The sequence below is a fragment of the Leptodactylus fuscus genome, chromosome 1, assembly GCF_031893055.1.
Source record: "Leptodactylus fuscus isolate aLepFus1 chromosome 1, aLepFus1.hap2, whole genome shotgun sequence".
In the NCBI taxonomy this organism is placed as follows: domain Eukaryota; kingdom Metazoa; phylum Chordata; class Amphibia; order Anura; family Leptodactylidae; genus Leptodactylus; species Leptodactylus fuscus.
In genome coordinates this window covers 186,281,497-186,308,529 of record NC_134265.1, presented here as the reverse complement: position 1 = coordinate 186,308,529, position 27,033 = coordinate 186,281,497, and the positions used below count along the sequence as shown (strand labels likewise).

General features: G+C 40.0%; 1 protein-coding gene across 1 annotated transcript in view; it reads right to left on the bottom strand.

The window, feature by feature from the left end:
- The window catches only part of PAX5 (paired box 5), a 158,157-nt gene that overhangs the window by 12,734 nt on the left and 118,390 nt on the right, over nt 1–27,033 (bottom strand). The window contains exon 9 of the mRNA XM_075262217.1: nt 17,269–17,370. Coding sequence (XP_075118318.1) covers nt 17,269–17,370 — 102 coding nt within the window. The remainder of the gene's footprint in view (nt 1–17,268; nt 17,371–27,033) is intronic.

The window sequence follows — 27,033 nt, the reverse complement described above, 5'->3', positions numbered from 1 at the left end:
ACAGCAGAGTTGTCAGAGCTCGTGCCTGCAATCTCTGATTGCAGGCATAAGCTTCGGTATTTGATGGGGGGGGACCCGGCATCCACTATAATAGAACGACTGATACCAGGGAGTGTGTTAGCTGCCGGCACAGGGCCTGCAGTATTGCCACGCTCCCGCCGCTGCAGAAAACCAGCGTTGGCAGGAGCGTGGCTCCCCACATTCAGACTATAAGACGCACTCTCATCCTCCGAAATTTTTTGGGGAAAAGAGCGTCTTATAGTCCGGAAAATAAGAAAAGTGTGTGTGTGTGTGTGTGTGTGTGTGAATTTCACTTGATTAAGTAAGGAGTCATGGTCAAGTTTGCAGGCTGTTTGTTTCGCTGACCCTGTGGTTATTTTGCACTGTTGTGTTGTCCTTGGACATATACATTCATGTATGTTATTTTTGTGATTGAAATTAAATTTTGTACTTTTCTATAATCCGAGTGTTTTGTCTTAACTTTTCTTGGTTTCCAGTTAGCTTACATATTCTGGTAAGCACATGTCTATATCAGGGCTGTTTTTGCATTTGTGGAATAAGATTTTTATTGAGCATTATTTTCATTTATTCCAGTTTTTTGTGCTATACTTCTTTCCCCCCCCCAAAAAAAAAAACCTGGCGTACCTGCTTTACATCTCAATTTCTATTTGTTTTAGACACTCCCTGCAATTCTTCTGAAATGTGGGTAGAGCTTTATGTAAAGGGAAGGGGCTTAATATGCAACGAAGCGTACCAGAATATGCTCCAAAATTATGGAAACTGTTATAAAAATGTGTCAGAAACTAATACAATAAGTGGTATTAAGGTACACTAGACAGTCTAAAATGATTTAAACCCCCAAACAGCATTCGACGCTCTGGAAAATCTGTCGCAATTTAAGACTGTCTAGTCTAACTTTCCAGTATCTAAGGTTGCATTTAAACAGAGGAAACTGGCGCTGCATTTGGTGTGGAATCCACCTCAGTTTCAGCGCTGAAATAAAAGCCTCCCATTGACTTTATGACTTTATGCTAAAGAACATATTGAAGTCAATGGGAGGCTTTTTTTTTCAGCGCTGAAATTCCACACCAAATTCCTCACCATCTTCCTACGTGTGAATGGCCCCTAAAAGCCAGCATTCATGTATCTGCCCCACTGTATACATCAGTGGAACCAAGAGGAGTGGTGGTCTTTGGCTCACATGTTATAATTGCCTATGTAATATACATCTGATATCATCTGTGTACTACCTATACATGTGTTATGAGGATAGTATTTATATGTGGTATTTGTTGTCAAGAGAGGTAGCAAATCTGAAAAAATATGTGAAAAACAACTTTATGATCATTACTCATTGCTCTGGGAATGTGTTTAATCTTCATGATATGATGCAATGACTGATGTTTGCTACTATACAAGTAATGTAGGCTCGTTTCTCACAAGTATCAATTCTCCCTTGGATTTACAAGTGCAATTATTATCATTAATATAACTGTCCCGGCAAGCTGCATAGTACTTAGATATGTCTGTGTACGGTTTTAAGACAATGACTTTTTGAAGTGTAAATGACTAAGAAACATATGCTTAGTAGTCTATGGGGAAAGCTTTGCTGATTGTTGACTCTAAACACGCTTAACAAAGTGATACTTAAATCTAAGAGAAGAAAAGACGGACAATGGGGATTAGAAAACAGATAGCTTTAGCGTTCCTACAAAATAGTTAGTACTTGGTTTTACCAATCCTCCAGTATTCAGAATGTCTTTCATTTATCAGTGAGATGTCTACATTTAGAAGGTGTATCTTTACCAACTGTTAGAGGGGTTTTCCAGAATAGACTATCAATGTTTGCTCATAGGACACCCTGGGATCCCTATTGATCATTAGACTACAGGGCGCCCTTAAAGGGGTTATGCCACAAAAAGATATTTATACCATGGTTACGCCACAATCAGTTTATTTCATCCTATGGATAGAGGATAAATGCCTGATTGTTGGGTGTCTGATCGCTGACACCCCCACGATCCTGAGAACAGGAGGGTTCTTCTCCCCTGAGGTGCATTCAGCCTGACAACAATAAATGTGACTGATTCTATACGATTCTATTCTCAATCCCTTCAATGAGAGTGCCGGGAATAGCCAAGTGTTATATGGCTAGAGATTAAATATGTTTCGTGACATAATCCATTGAAAAGGAAAGTGTTTAAATATTGTTTAAGTCGTGATTTTATATTAAACATAATTTTTAAGAAATTTTGATGATATTGTTTTGAATTTTTCATGTTATTATTATTATTATTATTATTTAAATCCTATAAATTTTGCAATTTTAATGCTTGCCTCTAGGCCTAAAAGGGATTTTCTTCCTGTCTCCTGAAGATTGACCAAGTAGCATAGGCACAATAGTCTAGAGTTGACCCTATTGACTTCTATGATAGAGTTTTATAGGCATGCTAAGTTCTCTACGTTAATGCACAGAGGGGGAGTAGATATGCAGTGAAATAACTTATTGTGATTGGTGGATTGTGTTTATCTACATATACATATTAACTGTAATGATAAGTGTGATGATAAGTGACTTGACTGCTGCAAAGAAATCTCCTATAGAAAACAGGAAGTCTCAGCATTCTATTTGGCTTAGTGGTCAGAGTCAGAAATGGAGGATTTTTTTAAATTTTTAGAAATATAGGTAAGAATTAGAGATGAGTGAGTAGTATTTGATCGAGTATGTATTTGATAGAATACTACAGTATTCAAAATACTCGTACTCGTTCAAATACTACTCGCTATTCGCAGTAAGCATTCGATTCAGAACCAGCATTGATTGGCTGAATGCTATACAGTGTACAGTATTCTGCAAATTAATGCTGATTCTACAGCAGGCTCTTCTTTGCTAGTCGGGAGAGCTGGCAGCTTTCGGTTATGCAGGAGCTGACTTTTTCTCATGCATTGACCAGCGTTGATTGGCTGAATGCTATACAGTGTACAGAATTCCGCCAATCATGGGGGCCACACAGTGGCACAGTGGTTAGCACTGCAGCCTTGCAGCGCTGGAGTCCCAGTGTTCAAATCCCATCAAGGGCAAAAAACCATCTGCAAGGAGTTTGTATGTTCTCCCCGTGTTTGCATCCCATATTCCAAAGACATACTGATAGGGGAAAATGTACATTGTGGGCCCACAATCTACATTAAAAAAAAAAAAAAAAAAGAATTCGGCCAATCAACGCTGGTTCTGCCGGAGGCTTGTCTGTGATGAGGCAGAGTCTAAGATCGGACCACAATGTAGACTGCTGTGGTCTGATCTTAGACTCCATCTCCTCACAGATGAACCTCCAGCAGAACCAGTGTATAGCATTCGGCCAATCAACGCTGGTCAATGCATTCCTATGAGAAAAAGTCAGCTCCTGCATAACCGCAAGCTGCCAGCTCTCCCGACTAGCAAGGATGAGCCTAGTGCAGAACCAGCATTGATTGGCCGATGCTATACAGTGTATAGCATTCGGCCAATCAATGCTGATTCTGCTGGACGAGTAAGGACCAGTTCACATTAGCGCTTGCCTCCCGTCCAGAAGGAGTCCGCAGGAGGACACACCCCCCCCCCCCGAACGGAATATCAGCGCAACTGAAAGCGCTGTGCAGTTATAGCGCATGGACCCCATAGACTATAATGGGGTCTATGTGCTTGACGCGCACTGCCCACACAAATAATTCGTGTGGGCAGTGCGCTGCAAGCACACGTACCCGTTATAGTCTATGGGGTCCATGCACTTTAACTGCACAGCGCTCCTCCTAAACACTCTCCTCCTGCTACTCATGGACTTGGTGACTCTCTTTTAGTCGAATAGTGGTTTCCCCTGAAACAAGTATTTTTTCCCATAGACTATAATGGGATTCGATATTTGATCGAGTAGTCGAATATTGAGGTTTCTTTTTAATTATGGGGCTGTACATGAAATATCTAAGAAACTGAAAGAAAATAAACCATATGACTCTGCAGACAAAAGTTGAACTATAGTATTCTCATTTTGAAATTAATAGCATATAAATTTTCCCTCACCCGGGACAAATATTTGAAGGGGTTTTTCTGGTTTATAAGATTAATGACGTATTTTTTTTACTTAAGTCATCATTTGAAGAATGACAGAGTTTCTGTTTGGAGCTCTGTCCCATTCAAGTGAATACGAATGTGCTGTAATGCCAAGCTCATCAATCTTATAAACCTAAAAAAACACTTTAAAGTCTTGCTGTAGCCTAATTTTAATTTTCTGTCCAATGCTAATTGATACATTGGCAATGTATAAAACAATATATAGTGGTATCTCACCAGCACTAATGGACATTTTCAATCATTTTTTTTAGAAATATGAGCATTTTATGAAACCTAGGAGAATTTATGAAAGTCAAAATAAGATGAAAAGTAGGTTATCAATAGCATAGTATTCCATTAACAAACTAATGCTCTGTAGGGAATCTCAACTTATTTAGCACAGGTATAATAAAGAAATGTAACACAAGGCGCTGCGATTTATTAAAGGGGTATTTCTATCGCAAAGATCCTATCTAAACTGCTATCATGTGTAAATTCAAGAGTTTTCCTAAATATATTTCTTTAGCAATGCTGCTTTATTTGCCTGCTATGTGAAATTATTCCTCCCATTTTTACACAATGTTTCCTAGGTTCTTGGCCTTTTATCTGATCTCAGGTCAAATAACATGACACACTGCTCTCTGGAGGAGAGGAGGATGAGTTTTCTGTTCTTGCTTACTTTCAGGCCTGTTATCTCCTGCTGTTTAGTCCACACAATTAGTTCAGCTAATTACAGTTTGCTGATAAAGGCTCGTGCAATTTAGTTATCTCTCTAAGTAAAGATAACATTGAGTTTACTCCAAGTCTGTTGTCTGCCTAGTAGCATGTAATTTTATAATTTTCGAAACCCGTGTAATATAATATACAGTTACTGTGCATATTATTTGATATGCATTTATACTGGATTTCTAGTTATTCTAATAAATTAACTTTCATGAGAAAGAAATCTAATGAGAGGTAGAGTCCTGTCCATTAAACAGTCAAAGCAAGCCCACCAGCTTGTTGAAGAATACAGGAAGTGAGAGGAAGAGACAGAAGACACACTGGTGAGAGAAGGAGATGGGGAAAACCTCTTTAAGGCTAAGGTCCCATATAGTGACACCACTGTTTCTGCAAGTATAATTGAAATGCTTTGATTTTCAAAATGTTTGTGTTTTTGAAAACACACCTTCTCTGCAGTGAATTTTTTCTATTGTAAAACACAGTGTTTTCTTCTATGGTGTTTTCTTCCATGTTGTTTCCACAGCAGCAAAAATGCTGCATTTTCACAAAGTGGAGCTTTAGCCTAATGGCCTTTTCCTATAAAAGCAAGTTATGGATCTGGGGATAAGTTGCAGATTATGTGAACAGAAGACTTTAGCCCCTTGTTCTGAATGGAGTGATGGTCAGTCAGTGCCAACTTTGCTCTATTCATTTCAATAGGTGCACTGGAGATAGTCTGACTACTGAGTCTCCACTGATCTGCAAGTTATCTTCTATCCTATGGATAGGGGATTACTTACTTTTGTGGAAAAACTCCTTTAAGTAAAATAAATATAAACCAAAATATTGTAACAATGAAAAAAAGATATTATCTATTTTCTACCAAACAAACAAAACTACCAAGTACTATTTGTATTATGCTGGTGAAAAATCCTTTTCTACTGTGCCCTGAGCTTGTCATATATATCTGACCCATCAGTCCGGGAATAGTGATCTGTTCTTAGCTTACTGTCACCTGCCAGTGATGTGATTCTGACCCTGGTGCAACTTTTCAGGGATGTTATGATATTCCAGTAAATCAGTACAGCTCCATGTCTCCACAGCCACTGCTTTTCAACACTATAAGTTGCTAGCTGGGGAAAATTGCTATATAGGAAGAATAGGAAGACTATTAACTTCTAGTAGCATAATTTTTCTATGTTTCATACTTATCTAAAAAGATATATACATGTTTAGATCACTTTTAAATTTAAGGGTGTAGATTTTGGGTTAAAAATAGAGATGAGCGAGTAGTGTTCGATCGAGTAGGTGTTCGATCGAATACTACGGTATTCGAAATATTCGTACTCGATCGAACACTACTAGCTGTTCGAAGTTCAAGGTTCGATGCAGAACCAGCGTTGATTGGCAGAATGCTATACATTCTGCCAATCAACGCTGGTTCTTCTCTTACCTTTAGAAGTCTTCTCCATGCAGCGTCCCCGTGGTGTCTTCCGGCTGGAATTCACTCTGCATTCCCCCCCATAGACTATAATGGGGTTCGAAATGCGTTCGAACAGCCGAACAGTGTGCGGCTGTTTGAATCGGATTTTGAACCTTGGAAATTTTAGTGTTCGCTCATCTCTAGTTAAAAATCATTTTGTAATAGGATTTTATTAATTATTTGGAACATGTGGCCTCTGCAGCTTATATGTATTACAACATAGAGCAAGCTGGACAATGCTATTCATTAGCACAATGCATGCACAACAATCACTCTGTTTAAATGGGGGACCCCCATTCTTATGATCGATGGAGGGTCCCAGCAGTGGACAACATAGTACTGTACATTAGTGAATAGCAGGTCTGTATAGGTAAACTGTGGCTACACAATAACATTCAATTGCAGATATGCTGGTTTCAAGAATTACTTTTTAATACACTTTTTCTTAACTTCCTTTCTTTAGTTTGTTTTTATGTAAATATTAATATATATATATATATATATATATATATATATATATATTGAATGTTATATATATATATTGAATATTAGATTTCCATTCGCTCCTGCATACATTTTGATTCTTCACCACTATTTATTTCTATTATTTTGCACTGAGTGTGATTAAACCGGGTCTAACTAAATGGTGTCACTTTATAAAAATATATCAGAAAAAAGTCATTTTTAACAATAATGATTACAATAAATATTCAGATTGGAATATTTCATGTATATAATATATTGCCTTTGCTGCAGTGGCGATAATGTAATTTTTTTTACATCTGAAGTTATGAATATTACAATATAATGAGTATGTTTCTAGCAATGTAATTGTAAAAGTTTTAGTGCTGCTTCATTGTTTAGTGGCCATTAATGCACAAAATGTCACTTATGACTAATGAGATGGAGGTTATGGAGGATATACCTTGCTGTGAATTTGCTAGGCTAGTCTTGACCTGTGTTGCCTCATATTAAAGTTTAATGTTGCCTTCAACATATTTTGTGGTCACTGTAATGCAAAATATATATAAGGAAAAAACCCTCAAGTATTGCACATGGATACAGAAAAAATTTGCATATAAAGCTAAAGTATGTTTCAATAAATATTTCACTAATAAACACAAGCGATGTAAAAATATTGCATTTATATAGAACTAGTAGAATTACCTGGTTTCACACAGGTCTATTTTGTTTGTGTGGGTGGTTAAAAACTTTGTTTTCTACTGATATGAAGCCAACATCTTATAAAATGGCTGGGTTGATAAAGAAATCTGGTCTAACACTGTGTGTATGTCTATTATGGGTTACGGATGTAGTCCAGCAAGAAGGAAATCTGTATGTACAAGAGACACTGAGGGAGATTCATCAACACAGATTTCTGGTGTAGGTCTATGATAATTTGTCACATCTTTGACACAAGGTTCTCTCTAGTATTAAAGATGCAGCCACATCCCCATTCTGAACATCGCTTACCACTTTCCATGACTATAGGAAGAAAGGAGGGCATGGACACCTTAGTCCAATATTTTTATTATATAGGAAATCTATGGCAGTTCCTGACTACCATAGATTTCCATTTGGGTGCTGGTGTGCGCCTATTAAGAGGCCAGAGCCCTTATATAAATCAGGCATGCACTTTATTAAGACTGCTTTACAAGATTTACTAAGCAAAATGTGGCAGAATTCTAGTCTAATTTGTACTAAAATAAACCTAACATGCTTTGCATCATATTTATCAAGGATTTTAGATATTTTTACAACTTATATGAAAAAGAGGCATGGCTTAGTGGGAAAAGGTATAACTTTCCAAAAGTGGCTTAGGTCAATGTTCCTTTCTGTAAAGTCATGTCTCTTTGGGTCTATTTACATGGAGGAAAATGGTGTGGAATTTCAGCACTGAAAAACAGCCTCCCATTGACTTTATTGGGTTCCTGGGTTTCTTTTTCTGCTAGCAGAAAAAAGAGCCCATTGAAATCAATGGGAGGCTTTTTTTTCAGCACTGAAATTCCACACCAAATTCCTTACCATTTTCCTCCGTGTGAATGAACCCGTTCTCAGTGTCTAAAAAGTGTATAAAACCCTTCATAAATGAGGCGTAAAGCAATTTTTGGCTCAAATTTCTGGCGCCTTCTACTTAGTAAATCTCCCACCATTGTGTCAAATATTGTGAAACATCCCTTCCATTTGTGCAGTGTGGTGGGAGCAGCAAAACATGGATTCAGATAAGAATGAAAGAATTAATACAGCTTTCTTGGAAACTTTTTTAAAAAAATAAAGCTGTTAAAAATATGTATTTGAGTTAGAGGATATATACTACCTTAGAGATGAGCACGTACTGTTTGGATCCGAACAGCACACTCGCATAGAAATGAATGGACGTAGCCGGCACGCGGGGGGTTAAGCGGCCGGCCGCCATCAAAGCGGAAGTACCAGGTGCATCAATTCATTTCTATGGGGCGTGCTGTTCGGATCGGCTGATCCGAACAGTACTCGCTCATCTCTATACTACATGTGTAAGGGGGGGTTGTGATAAACTCCTGCAACCCTGAACTGCACCCCCATTACTGTGTCATAACTATGACTGCTTTATCGTTGAACCATCTTCAGGCTGAGTCTAAAGCCAGGAGTAGATTGACTAGAAGGGAGAAGTATAAGAGTTTTCTAGGTATTTCTCATTCTTTCTGTAGCCATTACTAGGTTTAGCTCAAAAAACCTAAAAATCAGCAAAAAAACAACAACAAAAACAGCATTTTCGCAACATGGGACCTTTGCACTGAGGTCAAGGGTTGCAGAACTGCTGACCCTGCTATTCTTTGTTTGCATAGGGTGATCATTAAAAGGCTACACGAGAACCAACACACAACACATAAAAGTGGATAAGAAGGTTACACAAAACGTCTTAATAATTCAGTCCCAACGTAAAGGTATTTAAAATAAAAGTATATGAGTACATAGCCTGGATCTACTGTACATACGTTCCTTCTGTTCAGGTGCCAATATATTTGTGAACTGTCAAACAGTGTGACAGCTTAGGCACAACTAAATTAAAAGTGTGATAGAAATCACCCTATAAATACATGATCTATGTGCTATCAAACTTACACCAATAAAATGTAACAGACAGAAAATATATGTTTGTCGACTGTCACATAGTGTATTATGTTGGCTTTATGCAGATGTGAATTACTAGAAAGATACATTCTGATATGTTGAAATACCTAAATATGTAATGTATAAAATCTAATGAATTTATCACATTAGCAGCAGACAATGGTATTGTAAGCTAAAAGCTGCCAATCTCTTGGGGACAGTGCTGCAAAACCAATGGGTCCATTTATTTAACTGTGCGCGCTAACCCCTTGTAGAGATAACAATGCGCTCATACAGTTGACTGATACAAGCTGAGCTGTCATTCATAAAGTGTCCCCTGCGGCTTCTCTCGATGAGAATCCTGAAGGGTGGGTTTTCTGGGCCACTTCTGTCAGAATCTCAAAGGAAACATGGCAGAGAGTGTGGGTCTGACAGCTCGGCTGCTGAATTAGGACCATTTGCATGCTAATTTTCACTATGCTTAGCTCTCTGGCAGATCTGGAGCAAGGAACGGCCTCTGCATGTTTAGAACAATGCTTGACTGATCTAGCTGCGTTAACGAGCAAATTATGGTAATTTTGTTATTACAAATGCATAGAGATTTCCATAGAGTGGAGAAATGCACTGGTATTCTGTTCTTCCCTCTTCTCTCTTCTAAACACTGAACCTTTTGTTTATACACACTTTGCTTTGCTTACTTATGTTTCGATAGCTGTAATGCTTTACAGTGCTGGGAGGGGTTATTTTAGTTGTTCACTGCAGATGAACATTGAGTAGTTCACCATTTTATTGATGTCGTTATGATTTATTCTGTATTGATTGTTGTCAGAAAATATTGGCATGTTAATACTATCTTGTAATGGTAGGTCAAAATGGTAAAAGGTTTGAGGCTACACAGTAGGCTACATACGTGCTCTTGGTTCCACTACTAAAAAGCATTTGGACCATCAATTGGGTCAAAACAGTAACACAGAGTAATGGAAATATATAGCATTCAATTGATCAGTTATTAGTAACATTAAGCTCTACAATTGCAATCTATGACATATACTCCTATCCATCTAGCTCACTTGGTACCAAATTCTCAACTGTGATGCCTACATGTACTCTTCTGTCTTCATTCATGAAAATTGCAACTGCATCCCCCTCCTCCCTCTCTAGTATTTAATGTTTTACTCTAGAAGCATTTTGAATACTGAGGAGATTTGTGAATATTCACCCAGACCCTGGGAAAGGGCAACACCATTGAAATTGCTCTCGTCTTACAAAGGATATTTGCGTGCATTTTGTGTACAGGCAAACATTCCATTACACGTACATATCTCATTCTGGTTAATTCCTTTTGAATAGGGGCTGTAAATGGAAGAAAGTTGGATTTAAAGATCGTTGGGCACACAGTATAGGCTGTATGGAAGTACAGTGAGTTCTTGCAGCTCCTTACTAAAGAGAAGTAGGCACTCTCATGGCATGCAGCACTATATGGATGAGTCTTGCGGAGATACTCTTAAATAGAAGCACAGAGACCATCCTTGTAATAAGACTCCAAGTGAAACATGGAACCTTGAAGTTATACGGAGTGATGTGGAGGAACAGTAGGGCCTCATTGAAGAGCCTGAGTTCTGCACTACAGCTCGGTACATGTTTAGCTCTGTATGGAGCTAAACTACATTTGTATACATGAGGCCTTATAAGAGGAACTCCTGTTTTTCTTCAACATCCCACCCCTTTTATTACAATTTTATATGCTGGAAGGAATAGTGGCATATGTAGTGATAATGCTATTTTTTGTTTTTGCTATGAGTCCATTTTTGCTATGTAATTATATAAAACTGTTGTTAATCATATCTGTGGGAAACGATATGATTATGTGTTGAGTTACAGATTTACTTTTATATCAGCTTTGTCATGTAGACAAACAACCCTCTACCCAAGAATGTTTGCTATCCAGTATAAGCATCCTCAAAACCTCCTTATTTTGTAAAATATTATACCTGCTAGCACAGCAGCAAGCATATTCAGAGTCTGACAGCCAAAAGTAGCTTGCAAGCTACCTCACTGAAAGGTTGTCATTATGGTATACTGGACAGCTACCATCAGTTGTGTTGACAAGCTTTCAATGACTTCAGATTAGATTCACACTTCTCTTGGCTGTCAACATAAGAGAAGTGTTAGCTGGCATATCTTCTGAACCTCTGCCAGACCTCAGGGCTGACGAAATCTTACAGTAAAATGTTACTCTAATGTGATGTTCCACTTAAGGCATCCAAATCATTATTACCATTATTGTGTTATCGTGTAAAAATATCATTTAGCCTAGAACTCTTACATGATGTGATGAATAAAGTGTTTTCTAGGTGTCTGGTATGACCATGGTGTGCCTGTACTACAGCTGCAAAATCTGGAGCCTCTGTAGTTCTACTGAACTGTACTTACATTAGATATGGTTCTATGATAAACTAATATAAGAGTGGGTCAGTAAAACTGTTCTAGATCCAGTTATTGAAGTCATAATATGGATGTTAAAATGTGGCCAGATGACAGCGATCGGAAACTGGTCTAGTTGATAACAGTGGACAGCTAGCATACCTCCCAACCGTCCCGATTTCCGCGGGACATTCACAATTTCGGTGACGTGCCTCGTGGTCCCAGTTGGAGGGAGTGAAGCGAAAGAGGGACCGTCCTCCTTGTGGAAGATGAAAGGAAAACCGCGCTCGCCCAGGTACAATGAAAAGACTTTATTTTGCACAACGCGTTTCGAGCATACTGCTCTTTCTCAAGTGCATATGATCAACCTTCCCTAGTTGAGGGAAGCACTAACCCTCAACTAGGGAAGGTTGATCATATGCACTTGAGAAAGAGCAGTATGCTCGAAACGCGTTGTGCAAAATAAAGTCTTTTCATTGTACCTGGGCGAGCGCGGTTTTCCTTTCATCTTCCACAAGGAGGACGGTCCCTCTTTCGCTTCATTGCCTTGACGTCTTGCAGGCGTTCTTTCCAGCGGCTGCCCGTGTCCCTATTGCTTCCAATATTATACGTCATAGAGTTGTTGTGTCACACACAACTCTTCCAGGTGAGCGGACAAATTTTTTGCTTACCTACTTTTTACCCATCATTTCTACACATTGGTCGGCTCGGTGCCCCTCTCTCTCTGTATTTTGTCCCAGTTGGAGGGAGGTATGTCTCGATTTCAACTCAGATCTGCATCCAGAGGACGCAGATCTGAGTTGAACACATACGCGGCTAAAGCAAGGAGCTGTCACAGCTCAGCTCCTTGCTTCGCCGCTGCACGCCAGCTACTGGCTGTGTAGACGCGATGTGATGTCATCACATCGCGCCTACAACTGTGTGCGAGAGAGAGAGAGTGGCAGGGGAGCGAGGAGAAGGTAAGTGTAATGTGTACACTGAGGTGGAACGTGAAACTGGGGGCAGATGAAGAAGAGGATGACATGACACTGGGGGCAGAGATGTGGGGACATGAACCTGGGGGCAGAGATGTGGAGACATGAATCTGGGAGCAGAGATGGAGGGGACATGAATCTGGGGGCAGAAATGGAGGGGACATGAATCTGGGGGCAGAGATGTGGAGACATGAATCTGGGGGCAGAGATGGAGAGGACATGAATCTGGGGGCAGAGATGGAGAGGACATGAATCTGGGGGCAGAGATGGAGGGGACATGAATCTGGGGGCAGAGATGGGGGGACATGAATGTGGGGGCAGAGTTGTGGGGACATGAATCTGGGGGCAGAGATGGAGGGGACATGAATCTGGGGGCAGAGATAGGGGGACATGAATCTGGGGGCAGAGATGTGGGGACATGAATCTGGGGGCAGAGATGGAGGGGACATGAATCTGGGGCAGAGATGGAGGGGACATGAATCTGGGGGCAGAGATGGAGGGGGCATGAATCTGGGGGCAGAGATGGAGAGGACATGAATCTGGGGGCAGAGATGGAGGGGACATGAATCTGGGGGCAGAGATGGAGGGGGTATGAAACTGGGGGCAGAGATGGAGGGGGACATGAATCTGGGGGTAGAGAAGGGGGACATGAAACTGTGGGCAAAAATGGGGGGACATGAATCTGGGGACAGAGATGGAGGGGATATGAAACTGGGGGCAGAGATGGAGGGGGACATGAAACTGGGGCAGAGATGGAGAGGACATGAATCTGGGGGTAGAGATGGGGGAAATGAAACTGTGGGCAAAAATGGGGGGACATGAATCTGGGGACAGAGATGGAGGGGATATGAAACTGAGGGCAGAGATGGAGGGGGACATGAAACTGGGGCAGAGATGGAGAGGACATGAATCTGGGGGCAGAGATGGGGGGACATGAATCTGGGGGCAGAGATGGAGGGGACATGAATCTGGGGGCAGAGATGGAGGGGACATGAATCTGGGGGCAGAGATGTTGGGACATGAATCTGAGGGCAGAGATGGAGGGGACATGAATCTGGGAGCAGAGATGTGGGGACATGAATCTGGGGGCAGAGATGGAGGGGGGGACATGAAACTGGGGCAGATGAAGAGTGCATATGAAACTGGGGGAGAGATAGAGGGGGGACATATAATTTACAGGTGACTGTAGGAGGATTATACTGTGTGCGGGCACATGAAAAATGAATGAGAATGGGCGGAATCAACACAAAAGTGGGCGGGGCTAAATTTGCCACGGCGCGCTATGTGCACCGCACATTTTATCCCTCTTTCAGTTCTTCAAAAGTTGGGAGGTATGAACTAGCCATGTACCTTCAAAGGGGAGAAAGGAGTGCACTGCTCCAGACATCTTTGGGAGTGGCTCATAGGGATTTTATCATCTCAGGGTTTCAACTGTCCTCCTGTCTCCTCTCCCTTCCACTTCCTGGTTTTCAGCTTATTGTTGCACAAAGTTCCTGCTTGCTATAAACAGCACAGTTATTTCTGGATTTATATGCATAGATAATAGAAGGCTGCTGTTACCATCTGGCTGCCATCTAGCCATTACCAGGGCTCAAAACTGAAAGCAATATGAAGAGATAAGAAGAGAAGTGAATATAGATGGCTGAGAGCAGGGAATGAGTCTTCATTTCCACATTTTAACAGGTCTGTAAATTAGACAACCAGCTGTAAACACTGAGGAGGAATTTTTAGCTGTATGTGAGAGAAGACCAAGATGGATAACACAATGTAATGGGTAAAACACTTCAGTTACTTAAAGAGGACCTTTCATCAGATTGGGCACATGCAGTTTTATATACTGCTGGAAAGCTGACAGTGCGCTGAATTCAGCGCACTATGGGCTTTCCCGATTTGTGCCCGGTGTAAAGCGCTATCGATCCCGGTACCGTAGGGCTTTACAATCAGAAGGGCGTTTCTGACACTTAGCCAGGGACGCCCTTCTGCCCAGCAGAGCCTATCGCGCTGTACTGTGTGAGCGGGGAGGGACGCCCCCTCCCTCTGCTCACAGTGCTCGTCCATAGACGAGTATTATCAGGAGCGGGAGGGGGGAGTTCTGACTGTAAAGCCCTACGGTACCGGGACCGATAGCGCTTTACACCGGGCACAGATCGGCAAAGCCGATAGTGCGCTAAATTCAGCGCACTGTCAGCTTTCCAGCAGTATATAAAACTGCATGTGCCCGATCTGATGAAAGGTCCTCTTTAAGCAACAAGTCTGTATATGAAATTTAAGATGGGAATACCCCTTTAAAGGCTCCAATCTCAGCAAATTACTGCCAAGACAAGAATAACTGCTCCTAGGTGCTGACCCCCAAGAGTGGGACTTACAGAAACAGAAGTGCTGCTCTACATTGTTTCCGAAAGTTCCATAGAGTAAATAGGGTCTACAAAACAACTAAGCTACATTGTTTCCATAGCTCTAGAGTCATGGAAACAGCATAGCTAAATGTTCTACATGTTATTTACTGAGTAGGAAATAACCCTCTAACTTCATCGAGAAGAAAAGGATCTAGTTTGTACAGTTGGGCTGCCCATATATATATATAGCACAAAGGGCAGTTTCTGCCAATGTTAATCTAGTGTGTATAGGTTCTTGAAGAAAAGTTAGTATAGAAATAAAACAGAATTTGAAGAATTTAGAGAGAAAAAAAATAATTTATAGAATGGTGGTAATGCAATAGGAAGAGAACATACATTTAAATGATCACTTAACTTTCAGACAACTTAGTCTCATTTCATAGAACATGTCATCCTGGACTAAAATGGAAATTTCTACCTAAAAAACCTCTCTATAGTTAAGGCTCCATGTAGCTAGCAGCAATCAAACACTGAGGAAAATGCAGAAATGCATCATTATTCGTTCCTCTGCCCCATATTTACCTATGCGGAAAATGCCAGCATATCCCTAGCTATAATTGACTTACCACTTTTCCGCTGCAGATTTTTTTCTGCAATAATGTGGATGAAATTAGCCATAATTCCATAAACTGTGCAAGTAATGTAACACACAGCACTTTGCAATGTGTGGCCCTGGTATCAAGTTTCACTTGGTGTCTCATTTCTAGCTAATTTGGAATTTTTTCAAATCAAATCAAATCAAATAGGCTTTATTGGCACGTCCGAATGGATATTTGGCATTGCCAAAGCTAGTAAAGTGTGTGTGGGGGGGGGGGAGTTGCAGTCGAGGGTGAGAGTATGGGATAAGGGGGTGGGGGGGGGTGTGGCTGATTTGGGGTATAACAGTCCATGGAGTCTCAACTTCCTGTTAGTTGGTGACCGCTATATGGGGAGGTGGGGGGGGTGGGGCAGGAGGTTTGGGGTATAAAGAGTCCCTGTTACTAGAGAAGTCCCGTCCATAGATTCCATCAAACAACAAGATATCTTCACAGTGAGCGGAGGGGGGACAGTCTAGTCTCTTCACACAAGAAAGAAAAGTCTTCTATGTACTTGTATCTAGTTCTGGATACTTGTGTAATTACAGATGGGATATTATTCAAAGACAGCAAGCAGCTTTCCTCACTGTGCTTACATATTGTTCTTTCCCTGTGTCGGGGATTTCTTTAACTGCTTCATGCCTGCATGTCTTTACCCTGTATTTTCAGTTCAGTGTCCCCGGATGTCCTATATTATAGTCACTTAGGCTTTTCTCAGCTATGTGTTTGCTATTGTACAGTTATTCATGGCAGAATTACATGTAAACAAACCAAACTTGTTATAGTGGATAGGTGAGGGGAGCAGACTGCCCCTTGCTCTACACATCCCGTGCCTCGGAGACAAATAGTAAAATGTGCTGCAACCATAAATTATTAGCAGTAGAAAAAGTGATATGACACCATGTATGAAAGCGTATACTGTCATAGAACAGAATGTCTAGCAAAACTATTAGCATATTTTAACTTTTCATCAAAACTCAGGTACCCTTTAAGTAATTAGATTATCCGACTTCAAAGCCAGGCAGGCAAGGTTACTAACTGTTTTGCTAAAATTTATGAAAAAACTACAGATAAAGCTGTAAGTTGAAATTCCTGGCCCCAATACAGAACGAGGGCTCTTATCTGCCATGTACCTTTACATGTAACAGTGCCCTGATGTGACTGCTACCTCTGCACTTCTACGGCTTTGCCCCCTGACTATACAAATGCTTTCATTAAAAAAAACCTTTTCTATTCTCCATATGGCATCAATATATGGTATTTTTATCTGAAATGTAAAAGTAGGTGGCTTGCTAGTCACTGTATATTTCCCAACGCAGAATAGGTCTGTGGCGTAAATACACCATTCATAACAATGACTGATGAAAATTATATAGAAACTACATGGGATTCCCTTTTAGTCCCTCAGTGTGGATGTAATTAAAGAACACATAAAATGGAACATTATGGCATTTTGCTTTGTATGCATTCAATTTGTTTTCCCATTATTCAGAAACAGACTGCTCAATACATCTTGCTACATTTGTTATTGAAAACTCACCAGGCACCATTCCTGTCAGCGTTGGAGCAGAGTAGCTGCCCTGTCCAGCAGGGGGGACGTGTGGAGGGTACCCAGGGAGGGTTGTGCTTGCCAAATCACGACCTAGAGAATCAAGCACAGCAAATCACAATGCGAAATCTCACAAATGCCAGGCATGCTTTTAGATCTCCCTTAGAGCCGAGAGCTCTGCCAATGCATTTGTCATCAGTGCACAGTGTGAATATCAAGATATCTTGATATTCTTGGTAGGAAAACACATTACTTTGTTTATGTGTAGAATATTGCTGAAAATACGTTACATAGTACCTTTCAACAAAAGTCATTGGAGAAAAGGATTACATGCAATTTTTCTCCTACATGCAACTATCTGTATACATTGTATAAATTAGACATATGTGCTGTAAGTAAGTCATTTATTATGTTACATAAGGCCATAGGCCAGACATACATAAGAAAAACAAGCAAAGGAAAAATATGCAAGTTTGTAGCTATGCAGTATTGGATGTAAGCAGGATTTTCTGGAGAGGGGTTCCTGAGAGAAGGAGGGGGAACAATATCATTTGGGGGAAGGTATATTGTAGGGGAGTTCACTCCATACAGTATAATCCAAATTAGTTTACTCCACACAATGTAATGCTTTCCTTAGTGACTCAGCACAATATTGTCCATAGTGTTATGTCCCCAGTTCTCACACAGTATAATCTCCCAATTTCCATACCATATTAGCACAAGGCCAGTGGAGTGAACAGTAAGTACAGTTCTCAGTACACACCAGTTCCAGCTAGTTCTCTGGTCCTGGTGTCTACAGAAGAACTGGTGAGTACTGAGAATTGTATTTAACGCCAATTCCATAGGTCGCTTCACAGTTGGCTGAATGGTGTATAAACTGATGATAATAAAATATAACCTTTATTAGTTGCCACATAGGCTAAAAACGTCCACACATACTACATATATAAGACCCATATATGTGAAAACCACTGTATGGGAGCAGGTTATTATCTCCCTCAGTGAACACTCAGCCGTTCTATGTGTATTGATGAGAATCAAAAGTGGACACACTATTATGACACAGTGTTCCACCATGAATATACACTCACAACTATTCAGAGTTGGCGGAGAATAAAGTTACATTGACTCATTGTAACATTGCTGAGCCAATTTAAACTGGTAACATATATGGTAAATAAAAAATGAGATAGCTTTGAATAGGTGCTCTGAGATCATATGTAGCAGACCAGTATTGCCATAATAGTTAAAGGCAGCTCTAGTGTGACTACCTTCTCTGATTTTTATAGACTATCACTGCTGCCCAACTAACCCTATTCCCACAAAGTCACAGGTATCTGGTTATTATTATTACCCTGCGCTTATAAATAGGGATTGGTGGCTAATTGGTGGCCGCCACTAACACAACGAGATCCCAAGGATGCAATATATACCCCTATCTCGGACCTCACGGTTACTACAAACTGGCTCTACGCGTTTCGCCTGTAAGTTCAGGCTCATCAGGAGCTGTATCTTGGGTATAGTAACCCTAAAAGAAAGGGAAAGCACCATTAACGATGTGCAGTAAAAACTGCAATTCTCGGGGCACTGATGGTGTGCCCCGATACTTAGCGTGTCTGACGTCCTGCCTCCGTCCTCGCGGCACTATATAGTGCCGTGCGCACCATGGACACGCCCCCATCTCGCCGACTGCCAGACGAGCGGCCAATAGAGTATCTCACCGTCCGTCCAGCCCATCCACATCATCGTGGAGGCGTGTCAAGTCCTCCGGTCAGCTGTTCACCAAAGTCACATGATCGCTACTCACAATACACATAGCGATCAGCTATATTGAGCGATCTCTGACATCTAAAAGCAGACGGTTGATCTAGAAGAATAAACCAATCTGGATCTGCAGAATCATAAAGGATTCTCCTACTGTGAGTAGTTCTATGTGTCCATTATTCAGGGATTAATGCGTATCCCTCTTGAAAAGTACAGGATGTCAGGGGTCACATATAATGTCATGTCGATAAAGGAGATCAATGTATCAATATACAAGAGATCTTGCATCTAGATTATAAGTTAGTGAACTCAGTGTATGTCAAGGTAGGTATAACAATCCTTCCAAGAGTATCTTCTACAAAACCATACACATGATATAAATCCCCATATCCGTAAATATATATTCTCTTAAAATTAAATTAAAATTCCATAGGTCCCATCAGTAACCAATGAGTGCTTTCATCAGTGATGGGTGCTTCCACCAGTGATGACTGCCTCCACCAGTGATGACTGCTTCGACCAGTGATGGGTGCTTATACCAGTGATGGGTGCTTCCACCAGTGATGGGTGCTTTCACAAGTGATGAGTGCTTCCACCAGTGATGAAGGCTTCCACCAGTGATGACTGCTTCGATCAGTGATGGGTGCTTATACCAGTGATGGGTGCTTATACCAGTGATGGGTGCTTATACCAGTGATGGGTGCTTCCACCAGTGATGAGTGCTTCGATCAGTGATGGGTGATTATACCAGTGATGGGTGCTTATACCAGTGATGGGTGCTTCCACCAGTGATGAGTGCTTCGATCAGTGATGGGTGATTATACCAGTGATGGGTGCTTATAACAGTGATGGGTGCTTTCACCAGTGATGAGTGCTTCCACCAGTGATGAGTGCTTCCACCAGTGATGAAGGCTTCCAACAGTGATGAAGGCTTCCAACAGTGATGAAGGCTTCCACCAGTGATGGAAGAGCTCATAGCTTGCCTAATCACCTTTCTCCTGAATCATCAAACAGTTGTTTAACGGACGCCAGGGTCAGCAAGTAGATTATTTTTACTCTGAAACAGCACCTTTGTATACACCAATGATACAGTATGCAATCTGAGACCATTAAAGTGCATCTAGTAGGCCCAAAATGCCTCCTAAGCCATTACTAGTGTCACGTAGGGGACTGTAATAGGAACAGAAACATATCTATGTAGCCACAAAGCAATGAAGCAATGTAGAGTTAAGTAGATATGTAAATGAACCCCTAAGTGCACCTGGGTGGGGAAAATCTGGCAAATCAGGCCCTGCCCCATTGTACTTACAGGTTTATTTGCATATCTTTAAAAAGATGACTAGCTCAACATTGCTTCATTGGTTTATGGCCATAAAAGTATGTTTCTGTTACATATTAAGGGGAGTTTCAGAATGTTTCAGAATTGTTAGCTCATGGGGAATACAAGTATTTACTAAAAGACTTGATAGTTGTAGTGATAAGCCCTCTTCAGTAGAGCGGGCAGCTCTGGATATACAGTCCTATGAAAAAGTTTGGGCACCCCTATTAATCTTCATCATTTTTAGTTGTAAATATTTTGGTGTTTGCAACAGCCATTTCAGTTTGATATATCTAATAACTGATAGAGACAGTAATATTTCAGGATTGAAATGTGCAATATGCATTAAACCAAAATTTGACCGGTGCAAAAGTATGGGCACCTCAACACAAAAGTGATATTAATATTTAGTAGATCCTCCTTTTGCAGAGATAAGAGCCTCTAGTCGCCTCCTGTAGCTTTTAATCAGTTCCTGGATCCTGGATGAAGGGATTTTGGACCATTCCTCTTTACAAAACAATTCAAGTTCAGTTAAGTTTGATGGTCGCCGAGCATGGACAGCCCGCTTCCAATCATCCCACAGATGTTCAATGATATTCAGGTCTGGGGACTGGGATGGCCATTCCAGAACATTGTAATTGTTCCTCTGCATGAATGCCTGAGTCGATTTGGAGCGGTGTATTGGAACATTGTCTTGCTGAAATATCCATCCCCGGCATAACTTCAACTTCATCACTGATTCTTGAACATTATTCTCAAGAATCTGCTGATACTGAGTGGAATCCATGCGACCCTCAACTTTACCAAGATTCCTGGAGCCGGCATTGGCCACACAGCCCCAAAGCATGATGGAACCTCCACCAAATTTTACAGTGGGTAGCAAGTGTTTTTCTTGGAATGCTGTTTTTTTGGACGCCATGCATAACGCCTTTTTGTATGACCAAACAACTCAATCTTTGTTTCATCAGTGCACAGGACCTTCTTGCAAAATGAAGCTGGCTTGTCCAAATGTGCTTTTGCACACCTCAGGCGACTCTGTTTGTGGCGTGCTTGCAGAAACGGCTTCTTTCTCATCACTCTCCCATACAGCTTCTCCTTGTGCAAAGTGCACTGTATTGTTGACCGATGCACAGTGACACCATCTGCAGCAAGATGATGCTGCAGCTCTTTGGAGGTGGTCTAAGGATTGTCCTGGACTGTTCTCAACATTCTTCTTCTCTGCCTTTCTGATATTTTTCTTGGCCTGCCACTTCTGGGCTTAACAAGAACTGTCCCTGTGGTCTTCCATCTCCTTACTATGTTCATCACAGTGGAAACTGACAGGTTAAATCTCTGAGATAACTTTTTGTATCCTTCCCCTGAACAACTATGTTGAACAATCTTTGTTTTCAGATCATTTGAGAGCGGGCTGTCCATGCTCGGCGACCATCAAGCTTAACTGAACTTGAATTGTTTTGTAAAGAGGAATGGTCCAAAATCCCTTCATCCAGGATCCAGGAACTGATTAAAAGCTACAGGAAGCGACTAGAGGCAAAAGGAGGAGCTACTAAATATTACTGGCACTTTTCTGTTGAGGTGCCCAGACTTTTGCACCGGTCAAATTTTGGTTTGATGCATATTGCACATTTTCTGTTAGTATAATAAACCTCATTTCAATCCTGAAATATTACTGTGTCCATCAGTTATTAGATATATCAAACTGAAATGGCTGCTGCAAACACCAAAATATTTAGAACTAAAAATTATGAAGATTAATAGGGGTGCCCAAACTTTTTCATAGGACTGTATCTGTGCACACAGTGGACAGCTATACATTTCTATGGATATAGTCTACTGCTTCATTTTACCTATGGCAGTGCTACAGGTGAGCTTGCTGCCTTATATTACAGTTAAGCGCAGTAGTTAACCATTGGTGGCGACTTCTAACAAAAAAAAATATTTATTTATTAAAATTAAAAAATTGCAGAAACTAAAAATTTTTTATTTTATCTTATTCTCTTCACAGAAGTGCTCTCACATACTGTAACCTATGAAGAAATAAATGTTAGTTTTGAGTATGCTTAATGGTGTTTTTATAACCTTTACTTTACATTTAATATCAAAGACATTCTCTAAAAACACTGCCACCAAATCGCAAGAAATCACTGAAGAAATCCTTTATTCTTCATCAATATGTTAGGTTGCTTTTGTTATACACAAATTATTGTGGCAGCGAGTAACCATAAACAGTATACATGGCATGGTATGCTGCTGGCTTTCCAGCTATACTCTGTAAATGTATACAAATAAGAACAAATCTAGTTTACTCACAGAGATCCCACTTTTCTCCCAATTATTGTAATGCATGGCATAGATGGCACAAAGCCCATTTGTAACAATTTTGTCTCAATCTTAATTAGTTTCCAACACGTTTAATGGGAGGGCTTCATGCCCATTTCATGAGCTAGGTAATGCCACAGGTGTGGGCATGAAATCAATAATGAGGCATGGCATCCACAGAGGGCATATGGGTCAGGCAGAACAAGCCTTAAATTAAACATTGATAAGCAGAACACAATTATCCATCACGTTTAAGTGACTGCATGAAATTAGCAGCCAGGAGAATGTGTCAACCAAAGGGGAGAATTTACAGTAAAAATTGTAAGACCCGGGATGTCCACTGTGACTCTTGCTTAAAAAAGCTACAAGTACTGTAATCTGTTATACAAGCCATAAAATTCAGATTAGGAGGACCACAATAATGTTGTCTCCCCAGGTGTTGCTCTTCACTACAGTAGATTTTTTTCTCCGCTGCTTTTCCTACATATAGCACAAATACACAAATGATACATAGGTAAGTTGTAGCACAATGTATAGAGTTGTCATTTGCTTCATGTCTTAGTCCTGAACCTTTAATACATCTTTTTCTTTCCAATATGCAGTAAAATAAGCCAAGCACGTCACATAAAATTGAAATGCCCATGTTATTAGATTACAAGCAGCGAGTGTGCAGTGAATAACACCTGCAGGGTGCACATGGGGAGACAATATCTACCTTTTATTTTTATGACAATGAAACTGTAAGTAGATCTTAGTCTTCTGTTCCTTGTTATAGATGATACTCTTTCCTTTAGTAAATTAGTAACATATTCTCTAGCGTAACATGTAACTGCTAATGGATAGCAATATATGTAGGTAGGGTTACAGTACATTCAGGCTAAGGCCCCATGAGGAGAGTTCATTTAATCTCATCCACATATTGCAGGGTTAAAAAGCTGGGGGGGGGGGACGACACAGAAGCAACTTTGGAGAAAAAATTGCAATGCATTTTTGTTGCATTTTTTTCTGCTGTGTTTGTTTTGCTGCATTTTCCTACAAGGGACCCTTGATTTAGAGTAAATCCACCTTTCATCCATGGTTATCCACTCTTGGACAAGTGCTTGGTAAACTGGGAACTTCAGAAGCCATATTTTGGTAATATGTATTTCAGATTATAATATTTATATCTCAAATACTGTATGCGTCTTTGCTTAGCATTTACTATACACATACAGTATAACAGGTACATTGATGTGGGGGATAATGGGAATGGATCAATGGAAATACAATACTTTACATGGGCCAGTGAATATTCTTATTACAATAAATTTGGTGCAAATTCATATTTTCATTTTCTTAATGTAATTTAAATATTAGTCTGCATAGCCACTTTTTATACATCATTCAATACAACTTTACAATTCAATGTTACTATGTGGCTGTGAACTTTTACATGTGACAAAAAATAATATTCTGTACACGTAACATATATAGAGACATAGGGGTATTACACTGGGGGGAAATTCGCAGCGTTTTACAGTATTTGCAAAGTGGAAGGGATTCATGCAAATCCTATGCCCACTTTTTGTTTCAAACCAAAGCGTGGACATGCTGCAATTTCCAAAACCAGCAATTACATCTATGGAAACACTGGCAGCTTTCCTATAGATATAATGGTAACAGAAAGTCAGCGAAGGAAAACTCCGTGAACTTTCTGTTTAAAGCGCTGCAGGAAGAACCGCGATATGTTCCTGCCGTGGTTTTTCCCACAGCATTATAGTGCTGTGTATCATCGCGTGGGGCCTTAGTCTTAAGGAAACTTCCCAGAGTATTCTCCTCAAGTAATAGTGATTCTAAAGCTAAGTCTCCACATAGAAATCACTGGGGAAAAGACTGTGGTGGAAACATGTCACATTTTATTTTACTTTCTACCTCTATGCTACATATACAGAAAATGACAGGATTTCTGTAGGTATAACTGACATGCTGTGATTTATAAAAACAAAAGCTTTTTTGTAATTGTATCATTTGTGCTGCCGATTTTTGTCTGCAATGTGTGGGTGGGATCAGCCAGAATCCCATCCAACTTGCAGGTAATTTAATACACAGCATTGTGGGGCCCCTGTCTAGAAAAAATCCATATATATATATATATATATATATATATATATATATATACAGTCCCATGAAAAAGTTTGGGCACCCCTATTAATCTTAATCATTTTTAGTTCTAAATATTTTGGTGTTTGCAGCAGCCATTTCAGTTTGATATATCTAATAACTGATGGACACAGTAATATTTCAGGATTGAAATGAGGTTTATTGTACTAACAGAAAATGTGCAATATGCATTAAACTAAAATTTGACTGGTGCAAAAGTATGGGCACCTCAACAGAAAAGTGACATTAATATTTAGTAGATCCTCCTTTTGCAAAGATAACAGCCTCTAGTCGCTTCCTGTAGATTTTAATCAGTTCCTGGATCCTGGATGAAGGGATTTCAGACCATTCCTCTTTACAAAACACCTACAAGAGGAATGGTCCAAAATACCTTCATCCAGGATCCAGGAACTGATTAAAAGCTACAGGAAGCGACTAGAGGCAAAAGGAGGATCTACTAAATATTAATGTCACTTTTCTGTTGAGGTGCCCATACTTTTGCACCGGTCAAATTTTAGTTTAATGCATATTGCACATTTTCTGTTAGTACAATAAACCTCATTTCAATCCTGAAATATTACTGTGTCCATCAGTTATTAGATATATCAAACTGAAACGGCTGCTGCAAACACCAAAATATGTAGAACTAAAAATGATTAAGATTAATAGGGGTGCCTAAACTTTTTCATAGGACTGTATATATATATATATATATATATATATATATATATTATATATATATATATACTGTATATATATATATATATATATATATATATAGTTCACTATATTATGAATTATATGTAGGTGTAGGTGTAGTATGGTTCTAATGAATTCTTTTAGTTGCCAATTCATGGCAATGTCCAATAAATGAGGCATCAGCTCTAGTATTAGGACTGTTGTATCAATAAGTAGATATATCTTTAAAGATGTCTATACACATCAGACTGTGGTTACCTGTGTTTATTTCAGCTGGGTGACACATCACACAATATATATTTGATATTTAGTCACTGTTCGTCTAGCCTATATTGGGCAAAAAATTACCCAAGAAATTACCCCAAAAATTGGATATGTTGAGTTTCAGCATGCCTCAACCATCGTTCTGAAGCATAACAAGCCAGCAGTTTCCTGTCTCCCCTCTCTTCATGCTAAACATTTGCACACTCAACTAAACCAAAAATACACATGGGTGTGCTGGGAATAATAGCTGTCAGCTATTAAATGTGCATGACCACTAGTCTACGACCACTTGCCAATATTTGTCTTGGCATGAAATGTGAATGCTTTGCATGCCTCCTGGTCCTTAGCCAGTGCATTGGAATATACTTGCCCGAGTAATAAAAGCTTTTATATAGTTAAAGACTTTAAAAAAAGCATAGATAAAGTTTGTGTACGTTCCTCCACACTTCTGAAAGAGGGAAATTACTTTCTATTAGATTTTATAACTAAAATTTCTCCCATGGAAGTTGGTCTTAAAGATATTGTTTGATCACTTCTGAAAATGACAGTATCCAGAGTAAGGTTCTTTGACAGGGGAAGTGAAATTTAAACTTTGCAGGGCGGCCGTTTCTTGATGGATAAAGCTTTGGAGATTTTAGGCTCCATTTACTCCTCAATCTAATTTTGTCCTTCGATGCACATTATGCCTGAAATGAGATCTCATGTGGCTTGATCAGTGCTCCAGCACAGGCAGAGGCAAAGCACTCACCTCTACTGTTGTTGTCTTGTGAAAGGAAAGCAATACTTCCATAATAGAAACACAGCGGGACCTAGAATAAACTCACTCTTGTAATTATCCAGATAGATGTTAGTTAGATAAGAGCACAAGTAAAACTGACTATATTTTATCTTTGGATATCATTTATTGGACTACCTTAATACTTGCATGACCTATGCAGGCATGCCAATGTGATGGGCTGTATCCTCTGCTGCAGCCAGGGGTGCAATATCATTGTAGGACTCCAAATAGACGGTATATGACTATGTTTATACTAACACACTCAATGACTGCTGTTCTGTTTGATAGTAGCTTGTAACAGTTAATATTACAGTGCCATATTACGGTATCTTCCCACATCTGGTACAAGGCAACCCAGACAAGCAACCAAACATTTAGCAAAAAAGTCCATGTATCAAGTATGTTAGAAGTAGCTGTAACATTCCCGTTTCAACATACCCCTGCTATAATATTGCAGTCATTAAGGTCGGGGCCC